The 11,780-nt window shown below is 34.3% G+C and overlaps 1 protein-coding gene across 1 annotated transcript; it reads right to left on the reverse strand.

Annotated features, from left to right (window-relative positions):
* Positions 1–2,936: 2,936 nt before the first annotated feature.
* LOC136813115 (G2/M phase-specific E3 ubiquitin-protein ligase-like) lies at positions 2,937–5,168 on the reverse strand. Its single transcript, XM_067069643.1, has 4 exons — positions 5,085–5,168; positions 4,496–4,623; positions 3,561–3,832; positions 2,937–3,234 (listed from the first exon to the last, which is right to left on the reverse strand). The coding sequence occupies exons 1-4, from the start codon at positions 5,166–5,168 to the stop codon at positions 2,984–2,986; spliced, it is 735 nt and encodes a 244-aa protein (XP_066925744.1). The 3' UTR covers positions 2,937–2,983.
* Positions 5,169–11,780: the final 6,612 nt, after the last annotated feature.

Genomic DNA, 11,780 nt, shown 5'->3' on the forward strand with positions numbered 1-11,780 from the left:
ATTTACAGAACGATTTTATATTTTTTAAAACTCTCCTTTGAAGAGGCTAAAACCGCAAAAACCTCTTTAGAAGAGTTTCTTGTAAACATTCCAATCAGAGGGATTTCCCCAGACATAATATTTACTTTTCGAATCCGAACGAAAGAGAAAATATTCGAATCATAACAACAAAGGGTTTTCTGTTAGCATAAATAATAAGAAGATGCAACAGATCAGAAAAGTTTCCCCCTTCTTCTTTCTCAAAAGAAACATAAACATTCGAATGTAAAAAGATTCGAAGTCAATTTTCTTTGATCTAGCTTGGATGAAGCTCTTTAATTTATATTGGCTTATCTAACAAAAAGCATTCACATTAATGCTTTGTAAGAGGGTAAACTCGTTGAATTTATTAGCAATTGTTCGAAAAAATCTCTGAGAAAACCCAGAAAGATCTTGCTTTAAAATTATCTTTCAAATTCTCCTTATTAAAGCCTCTTTAATTGACATTTTTCAAATATTGTGCATTATGCATTATGCAATATGCATTATGTTTTATGCATTTTGGACCTGCCGGAATCTAAACAGAAAAATGGGAGGATTCCTGCATCAATAACAGGCATGCGTAATTGGGCCTTCTTTTTTACCGCAAGTTGTTATTTAGCGCATATAAAAAGAGGAATGAAAACGCTGGGGTGAGGATCAGGATTTCGAACATGCAGGAATCGTAACATGAACGGTCTCGGGACGAGAGAGAAGCCTGCATAAAGCAGAGCAAGAATTGTGTGAAAACACTTCAATTTTTATGACCCAACGACTCATCTTTCTATTGACGCGCAAGGAAATAAGACTTAATTTCGGCTCGGGGTTGGGTACTAAGCCTATCGAAGTTATTTAATGCTAATTTTATTTTCTAGGTACGACATTAACTTCGCTAAAGATCGTCCCAATATATTAATTGCCTGCCATTATTCGTGGCATATGGGAGAACTTGAACAAGTTTCTTTCGTGACTCAGTTTAGAATAGGGTTTATATGGAGCACGACGACGAAAAATAAAGCAAAAAGGTAACCATTATATGTCTTTCCAAAAGTGTTTTAATATAGCATATAAGTGGGTACCGAAAAAATGCTTAAAAAGTAAAGTGTCTACACTTTTGAGACAGAATATATCTAACGATACTCAACCTCGCTATTATTACTAAGTTAAAAAGAACAAAGCAATGTCGTTTTCAACTTGATGATTGTTATCTTTGCCTAACAAATCTAAAAAATCTTAAGAATAAACAAATATAAATAAAAATCTTACAGAGATAATCAGATGATTTTTTATATTTGGCCCATAAATTCCTTTCGTGGACCCGAGCAAAACCCTTCAAATTTTATTGCAAACTGACGTTGCAAATCTTTGATATGACTATTTGAAATCATGAAAAACAAGTCCTCTCGTGGGTCCTCTTGTTTTTCATTTTGTTCTGCAGTAAAATAGCAAAATATACAACCTCAGCTTAAATATAAAAAATCATATGATTATCCCTTGAAGAATGACAAATATAAACCCATCTGTCCAAAACGATGAAAATACATAAAATCAGGCTTAAAATTTGAAAAAAAATATAGTGTACAATGTTTCTGTAAATATACATACCGTTACTTGAGGGGAGAAATTTTCGCGATTTCGGGTGAAACGAGCAAAACTCGTTAAAGTTAGATTTTCAAGTCGCAAAAATTTCTTCCCTCAAGGTAGCGTCATAAAATATATATTACTATTACGTGTAAAAATGTTTCGCTTTGGAATAAAATACTCATCGTGTGCGCCAAGTAAGACATAAATGAAACCTCAAGAAATACAGCAATTGACAGTACACGAATGAACGGAAAGAAATGTGTGGAGCTGTTCTCAAATTCATATTTCGAACTGACAATCAGTCCTGGGAATGCAGGTCTGGTTAAGTTGAAGCATGAACTCTTTTTTTTATTTCATCCGCCATAATAGGTACTTTGATAAATGCCATTTCGCAAATGATCTGACTCGTGTGAAATTTTCTGGACTGGAACATTTCTGAAGTTAGGCTTTGGCGAAAAGATAGGCGAAAATTCAACGAAAGATCAAATTAATTTTATTTTCGACCGACCTCCGAATTCTAGGTTAAGGTGACGACAAACTAGTGAAGTCAAAAGTTTCAGCCCTCCGAAAAAGGTTCACTTCGACCATTTTTTGCAATTTATCGCCCATTCGGATCTTTTTCGGAGGGCTGTAACTTTTGACCCAACAAAGATATGAAAAATCTGAATACATATTTGAAATCAGCGGGATTCAACAATTTGGAAAAGTATAGAATAAAAGTTTTTGGTCAATTAGAAAAAACGATAGTCAATTTTCAAAATTTTGGCGGGTATTTAATTTGGCGGATTTTGCCAAATACCGCCCAACCGCCAAATTTAATCCACGCCATAGTTAATACACTTAAGGTAACCCTCTTTTAGTCCAGCCTCAAAAGTAAAAGAAGGATAAGTTCATAGATAAAGTCCAGTGAATAAAAAATCCATCTACGACTACTGGGTGCAAACATTGAGCTCCATGATAATAATAAATATCAAATAAAAAAATATAACATCTGTCCTCTCTATCAGTTAAAACGTTGGCCTTTTATGCTATGAATTGAGCCTGAACTCAGAAAAAGTGATAATACATACTTTCTGAACATAATTTAAGGTAATGTAATTTGCATTTTAAAAGGGTAAAGCTTAGTTTAAAATGAGCTTAGAATTTTCCCAGGTGAAAATATTCATTAGTTGAGGAAACCTTTCCATGTGAGAAAAAAAATCACTTTCTTGTCAAGATCAACAAAATCAAGAAAAAGAACTATAGAAAGGAAAAGGAGAAAACATAAATGAAAATAAACGATAACATTAAAATAAATGAAAATCGAAACAAAACATAAAAGTTTCAAAAGTATGTTCTACAAAAGTGTATCTTCAAAAGAGGATTAAAAACATTAAAAACTTCATCCCTTGAAAAAGAATGGCGCATTGATAATGGTCTCGTCCATTTTTGTAATCATCTCTTGGAGGCTATTGATGTGGACGGGCAACTTGATCACATAAGCACACGTGCTTGCCTCTGGATAACATTGATAGTCGTGATCGCAGTCGTGTACAAATTTCACGACAATTTTGGGTTGAAATCCCATGGGTGGAATATTCATACTTCCAGTGATAAACTGGCAGACATCGCTCAGCGAATGTGTTGCGTTATCTAAAAAAAAGAGACTCTTGAGCTACACATTTTTTTTATAAGCAACTTCAATTTTCGGGTCAGGCCTAGAGTTGCTAAGGAGTTTTCGAAATCCAAGCCTTAAGTTGCTTAAAATCTTTGAAATCTAAAGCTTTGTGGGTTTTTAATATTTTAGTTTTTGTTACATTGTAGACTTTATCTACAGTATATCTTTACAGCTGTTTCTATTACTGTAAATATGAAGAAAAATGTCTACAACACATGAAATTACAAAGTTTACCAATTCACCTATTTGACATTCAATGGGCATTCAATACTTTTTTTTAACAGAATTCTTGACAACTTACCACTAGAATTGCAACTTTCGATATAGTCGCAAAAGTATTTGTAGATTGGTTCTTCTCGTATGAACTTATTCGAACCTTCTGGTTGGAATATAGGTTTGAACTCGTCGACAAACTGGAAGTAATCGATACTTATTGCGTTGAAGACAAAGAATTTCGAGAATTCCTCCGAATGTTTTTTTATTAGGGGTAGTAAGCCGCGCATGTTCAGTCCTGCTTGAAATTGACGAATTGCTTCAATTCGTGGCTCCAATGTCTCTTTATAATATAGCATTCTGTAATGATAAAACATTAAATAAATAATGGAGTGTAATTATTTTATGCGCCACCTCTTCACTTGGTTGTGAGATTTCAAGTGCCAACAAGATGAAAAACTATTGGACAACACCTTTTTAGTATAATGTACTTTTTTTCAACCCGTTCAGTACACCACTAACTGAAAAATTAATCTTTAATATACACCATACATCATATCCGTACATGGGGTGGACGAGATTTTCTGGGGGTATTTGGAGGAAAATTCCTGGAGGGTGAAGGGAAAATTTTGTGATTTTGAAGTAAAAATTTAAGTAAATTTCCAAAGAGTATGATAATCAGACTTTGTCTACCTATCCATTGGTAAAAAATGTTCTTAATTAGCGGGGGGGGGGTAAAAAAATTGGAGGATGTTAGCCAGAAGAATTAAGACAAAAGAAGGAACTTTCAAAAATATTGTTTCGAAAATTAATAAGCGGGTTGGAATAAGGATTTCAGGGGGGTACGTTTATTAGGTACCCAAGAGTATTTGAGAAAAACTTTCCAGGGGTATTCTATTTTTCTCACTTTTCCAGGGGGTATTGGCCGATTTTCAACAAAAAATATTTCTACCCTGAATCGGTGCGTCCACCTCCTGTATAGTTTTTTAATGAAATAGCCCAATGTTGACCCCCTAAACTTACCTCAAGAATTCATCTTTCTTCTCCAACTTGGGTGGTAAGCCTTGGTGGCCAATTTTTATCAACAAATCAAATGTAGCGTCATTCTGAAATGCGAGTGCCAACTCTTCTTCACTCCCAGCATCGGCGATCTAAATAGGTTACTAAATGATTATTCTGATATACTGATATCCATATTATATTCCAATGTTGGAATCAATCTGGTTTAAATTGATCAACGAAAATTAGCAACATTTATATCAAAGTAAAAGTAAAATTTATTTGAAGTTTGAAGTCTGTCTAATTCGTCACACCAAGGATTTGCAGACTGCAGTCAGTTTTATTGAGCCGAAAAGATTCATAAAAATTAGAGTAGAAAGCAACACTTTTGGTCCTGTTTCCATTTTTTTCTCCACAATGCATATTTTTACCCTGCATGTGCCAGGATAAAAAAGAGACTAAAAAACTGGGTCATAAACGAAAATTTACTCTGTTGCATTGGTCTACATACGTTGCACGGAATTGACGACCACGCGACATTTAAAGTGTTTAATGTAATTGCAGCCTATCAGATATATTGGGTTACTTTCATTTTCAATTTTTAGAAACTTACTGGTTTCACAGAAGGCAAATCCAAAAACTCGTGAGTTGGATCGATTGGCTCATCACATAACCATTTAAAACATTCTCTGTTCATAATAGTCGGAGATGGGCCAAGTTGTAGGAAACTAATTTCCATTACATAACCAGCATACAAATATTGTTTCTCAAAGACCAGAGATACTAAAATTTTTGGCATACCATCTGGCATGAGTTCTGCATAAATGTACTTCAAGCATGCTAAAAAGACGGAAGAATAAATTTTATGCTCAAGTGGGAGTCGTTAGATTTTCCCGAACTCAATATCTTGAAATTTTTAATTTCATAAGAGAGTAATAACCAATAATGGGGGGTTTCTTGAATTAAAATAATTTGATGTAAAATAATCAACATGCCAGAACATATCACTAAAAATAGAACAAGAATTATTTGCCTTATTTGTCTGAATTATTTTTCTCGTTACCTTGCGGATTTAGAGAACAAGAAAACTAACTCAGCTTTTGGACTATTTTGCGTATTTGAAATATACATACTTGAAAGGAACTCTCTCCTCAACCCACCAGTGTCTGTTCCCCCTTCTCTCATAAATTTGACGATGAGATTGTTCGATGGTCTGGTCCATGTTTTGTTGCAGTGTTCGGTCCAGTCCTTCCAACAGGATGCTGGGAGCCTTCTGCATCTAAGGAGATCATTCTTTGCTGCTTTCTGTAGTTCTTGTAAATTTACCAGCTCTGCAGTAAAATCAGTTGTGCTGCTTGAGCAGTTTTCATTGATGTTGTTATCACTTTGATAATCATAGGGCAAGGTATCGTCTCCTGAGATGACAATATACTCATCACTGATTATTTCAAGTTTCATCGCACATTCTCGACTATGCTAAGGGCGCGGGATTTGGGTTTTTGGAAATTGCGCGATTTTCCGATTTTTTCGAAGGCAACTTTTCTTCTGACTATGACAAAAAGTATCAACGAGTATTGCTTATAATTTAAATTGGAGAAAGAAAATTGATCTTTTATTTATCATTTAGAGAAAAAATGGAGTTTATAATCGAATGTGAATAGCCGTAATATCCGCTCAAAGAGAGGTCCCAAATCAGTGGTTTTCCCCAAAATGCACGGGTTTGAACGACTCTGGAAATTTAATTTTTTTTTAGGGTGAAGCCCATAATGGAGCCGTTCTGTCAAGGGGTAGGGGCTAATTCTAACGTCTACTAAAGCACAGAAAACTTTAGAGAACTACCAGAAAATTTTATATGCCTTGTCTTTATACGTCTTTATCTTTTATTTCCGACGTCGAATAATTAGCCCCGACACACGGTTAGAAGCGGAATTTATCTGGCTTTCAGGAAAGCCTAAAGTTGCCCTCAAGCAATTGTTCTAGGTCTTGCTATTTTGTTATTAGTGCTACTTCCTACTTTCCCTTTAAAATTCAACAAAACTGCTAGAAATTTGAAAATCCAGACCAGATGAATGAGGCGCGCTGATTGGCTGATGAGTCTTACCCCCCGCGAAGATCTGTATTCAAAATGGAATCGGAAGCGGGAATTGGTAAATTCACAGATTTTTAATGGCTGGTGGTGTTGAGAGACAGGTATGCATGATAGTTTATCTTCTTCATACTGTCTTTGAATAAAAGTTGTATGTTGCAGAAACAGATTCTTCATTGACTCAAAATTTGGAGCATAAAGAAACAAAAAATCTGATGTTTGTGCAGCTTTTGACAGGCCAAACACAATGAGTGAAAATAAAAACAAAAAGATGCTTTGCTTGCAAAGTTCATAATCAAAGGAAACACCTACTTCTATATCAGTTGTTTTTATTTCTGTTCATTCTGATTATTAGGTAGTATCATTTTACAGGATAATCTTACATTTGTATTTCAGATCTGATTAATGGAAAAAATATTTTGTCTGTGCGTTAAAAATAGATATGAGCAATTATGTACAAAAATTGTCTGTTTTCTCCTTGAATCTTGAATCCTGTTTCTTGACTATACTGCAATTACGGTATAGAAAAAATGTAAATATAATGCTTATACTGGAATTGCAGTAAAAAAATTTTATCGCCATTGAGAGGGATTTCCCCTCGTCGTTCATCGATTTAAATCGATAGATATCACATCGACTATCAGTTAACGATTAAAATCTATAATCCATAGCTAATCGAGGTTAAAATTGTAAATATCGATTAGTGATCGATTAGTTAACAAAAAATTCATAAATCTTTGAGGGGAACTAATTTTTGCCTGGGACCTAAACCCAGCCCAGGCTGACGCTATGCCAAAGTTTGAATGCAAGATGCACGATGGAATGCAAGCTAATCTATTTCCACTACCTATCACATATGACACCCTATGGTGTGAACTGGAATTGAAACCCAACCTGGTAAAACTGTTATGAATGCTGTCATTTTTATTTTTTTCAGGCTCTGTTCCTGATATATTATGGGAATATCTGATTTTGAACCAGTCTGAACAATTTTTTAATCATATTTTGCTGGGTAAGACTTTTTTCTTGTAGAAATTTTGAGATTTTTGGAAGTTTTTATGGGAGTGTGGGACTTGATCAACATGTGAGAATGTTCAGCATAACTTTACTTACTACCTGTTGGTCTCCTGGCTATGACACCCATTCTTATGGTGTGAACTGGGATCGAAACCCAGCCTGGTAAAACTGTTACGAATGCTGACGTTTTCATTTTTTTCAGGTTCTGTTGCTGATATTATCAGAATATCTGTTTTTGAACAGTTTTTATTGCTTTTCGTTGGGTAAGGCTTTGTTTTTTTTTTATTTTGAGATTTTGGAAGTTTTTTTTATGGGAGTGAGGGATTTGATCAACATGTGAGAATGTTCAGCATAACTTTACTTACTACCTGGTGGTCTACTGGCTATGACACCCATTTCTATGGTGTGAACTGGGATCGAAACCCAGCCTGGTAAAACTGTTATGAATGCTGACATTTTCATTTTTTTCAGGTTCTGTTGCTGATAATATTATCAGAATATCTGTTTTTGAACAGTTTTTATTGGTTTTCCATGGGTAAGGCTTTGTTGTTTTTTTGGAAATTTTGAGAGTTAAGGGAATTTTTATTAAGATAGATTCTAACTAGGCGATCTTCCATTGGATAAATCCTTGTTTTAGCCAAATTTTGGGAAATTGACTGAGAAGAAATGCTTTTTTATTTTCGTTCATCCTTTAGAGGGCAAATAAAAGTACTTTCTGTGAAAATGTCTCTAGCGCTTTCCTATCTGGAATTATATTGATTCTGATTTAGATGACTCTGTCATCAGTGTTAATCACCAAGAGCCACAGACACTTCCAAAAGTTACGCCCTTAATGAATAGTACCGAAAAACTGAAACTAAGAAAAGTTCCTAAAGTTTTGAGATATTACACTCCAAATAAGCACAAGCATCCTGAAAAATTTGCTCATCATATGTTGATGTTATTTTATTCCTTTCGATCAGAAGAAACTGATCTTCAAGTTGATGGGCCGTATGTTGTAAAACTAAATATTGATGAAGTAAATACCACAGTCAACGAAAATAGACAGATTTTTGAATCTGATAGTGCCCTTGTTGATTTGGTATTGCAAAATTATCGAAACGAAATGGTTCACAATCAAGATGCATTTGCTCAGCAAGAAAATGATGAAGTGCTTGATATGATGAACAACTTGCAAGATTCATCTGAAGATGAAAATGAAGATGTTAATGAAGAACCAACTTTTGCCCCTTTTACTCAAACAAAGCACAGCTTTTAGTCTGATGAAGAGATTAATAACCATATTAGGTCTCTGAATTCTAAGCAAAGAGATGTTTTTGATGTAGTATTTACATTGGGCTAAAAAATTTGTGCAAAATTGAAATTCTAAACAATTAGAACTAATAAGAATATTCCTAACAGGTGGTGCGGGCGTAGGAAAATCACACGTAATAAAATGTATATTCAACTGTTTATCTAAGGTACTTGCCTATAAAGGTCAGGAGCTTGAAAAACCACGCATAATTAAATTAGCACCTACAGGTATCGCTGCTATAAACATTGATGGAACTACCATACACACTGGATTGAGTATCCCAGTTGGAAAATTCAAAGCCATGGGTCACAAGCAGCATAATATGATCAGAAACAAACTATTACATGTTAAATTGATAATCATTGATGAGATATCTATGGTCATCTAAACATCTCTTAAATATTCATACAAGGATTTGTGAAACTTTTGGATTGAAGGATGAAATAGCTCCTCCATTCGCTTGGAAAAGCATGATTGTTTGTGGGATCTTTACCAATTACCTCCAATCAGACCTCCACACATATACTCCTCGGGAAAAAGCAAAGAAAGCACTACTGTTGATTCATTTAATTTATGGCATTTGTTCAAACTTGCAGAACTTGACGAAATTATGCGCCAAAAGGATGGCATTGATTTTATTGATCTTCTAAACAATGTAAGAGTTGGTCAGCTAGATATAAATGGAGAGAATTTGATTAAATCTAGAATGATAGCTCGAGAAAACCCAAACTACCCCATAGAATCTTTACATTTGTTTGCTGAAAACGCCACTGTTAATCTCCATAACACTCAAAGGCTGGGTTCCCTACCATACTCAAAGGCTGGGTTCCCTACCATCTGAAATAATAAGTATTGAAGCTTTGGGTGTCCCACCCTTAGAGAGACTACTTTAAAATTTCCTGATTTTTGTAACCCTTAGAGAGACTTTGAAAGGTGAAAAACCCGACCCTTACCGTCCGCACATACCCAGCACCTAAGTACCCCCCCCCCCGGGTTTTGAGGTAGCTAACGTAGATACCCAAAATATAGCAAAACAGCTTCCTAATTATACTCTCAGCCATAACATTGATCAGCATAAGTTCAATAGTATTACAGTTTGTCACTCTCCACTCTTTCTTGACATTATTGAATATGATCACTCTTCGTGCTTTTCTCTTATTAAATTTAGAAAAAGTGAATTTTCTGACAAGGAATTTTGCGTTTTAGGTCTTTATAATAGTTCAAAAATTCACCGGGATGTTTTTGCTTTATATATTAATGGTCACATTATTGATATCATTTTAGGTGACTTCAACATGGATGGATTGGAAATGAATGAAAACGCACGATTCTTGGTCGATATCATGTCGAGTTACGATCTATTACCACATTTTTCCACACACATTGATGGTAAAATGCTTGATCAGATCTGGATGCGCAAGGAGTTGACAAACCGATTTGATGTTCAAGTTTTACGTAAATGTTTGAACTTATCAGATCATGATGCTGTTAAAATATCTTTATCGAACGTTATCAATTTGTGTGAATGAGCTAGCCAATTCAGAAATACTGGTTAGAATCTACCTGCCAGAGGCATGGGCCCGGCAGGGACCAGGGAGGGTGGGTTTCTCACTGGAAAGGGATGACATAAATACTTTAACTACTCTGTGTTTAATTTTAGAAGGAGTTGTAATATTCCCTGACTAAATCAAGGGGTGAACAAAGACTTTTCAAATAGTGTTTTTTTAATAAAGGGAAATGAATAAGGTGAAAGTTGATTAGTATTGAGAAATACTTTTTGTCTTGATTAAAAACTGAGATCTAACTAAAAACATGCATTTTTAGTTGTGAAATAACAATCCAGAAGTCAAGCTTCATGCTCTCAAATTGTGGTAGCTGACATTTTTCATTACGTCAATGTTTTACAAATATTTTACTGTATAAAAATCACATTAATTTCTTAGCTGTAAAGAGTTACTTCTAGATACGGTGTCATCCCTTCCAGTCACATTGTTTATTTACATATACCTCTTTTGGTTAGGTTTCTTATTATTTTTTTAGTTGGATCAATTTGCAGCACTTAATTTACTCTTCTTGTATTTTTCTATATTACGTTATTTGATTGTCACTTTCTGTTATTTGTTTTAAATTGTGGACGTTATTTTTTGTGTTTACTAATTTATCCTCGATGAACTTCACCAGCATTAAAAAAAAATTGGTTCTCAAATACTTGATCACAAAATTTTGGCTGTCTTGTAAAAATATTTTCAAAAAGTTGGTTAGATGATAAGCTCTATCATATTTGGATGATCTGGCTTCTATTTTCTTCAGAATGAATTGGACAAAAAGTGCTGTATGATTACCAGTATACACATAAGTACTAAGAACTTTAAAGTTAAAATTGTTATTTGGATAATTTCGCTCCTTATTCTTTGAAAATGGATACGAAAATTACACTTAAAGAGTCAGGAAATTGCTCTTCAAATCAATCAAGAGTTTCAACTGGAAACTATCATCAGTTAAACTTCACCGATTAAACCGACACTTTAATATCTTATCTATTATCTTACTAACAACGATGAAATGAAACTCGGCTACATTAGATTAAAACAAGAATATTTTATCATATTAGTAGTTCTCAATATTCCGAACCTCTCAAGATTCTGACTGGATATCCACGTTTGATTGGTACGTTGCTTTTAAATCGCATAATATACAATACTTATCTCCGTTGTGTCATGGTGGTTGTACTTGATACTATTGTTTGTTCATTATAAAGACATTTATTATTTATTATCTTGGAAGCTGGATATCCACCGGATGTCAAAAAAAGCCAAATTTGCACTCTTAACTAAAAGTTTTGTACAACAGTTTGGTTGTTAAATGGAATTACTAAATACGAACGTTTATCTTTGAAACATAAAATTTATTAT

Source organism: Clytia hemisphaerica, unplaced genomic scaffold (assembly GCF_902728285.1).
Source record: "Clytia hemisphaerica strain Z4C2 unplaced genomic scaffold, Clytia hemisphaerica genome assembly, whole genome shotgun sequence".
Classification (NCBI taxonomy): domain Eukaryota; kingdom Metazoa; phylum Cnidaria; class Hydrozoa; order Leptothecata; family Clytiidae; genus Clytia; species Clytia hemisphaerica.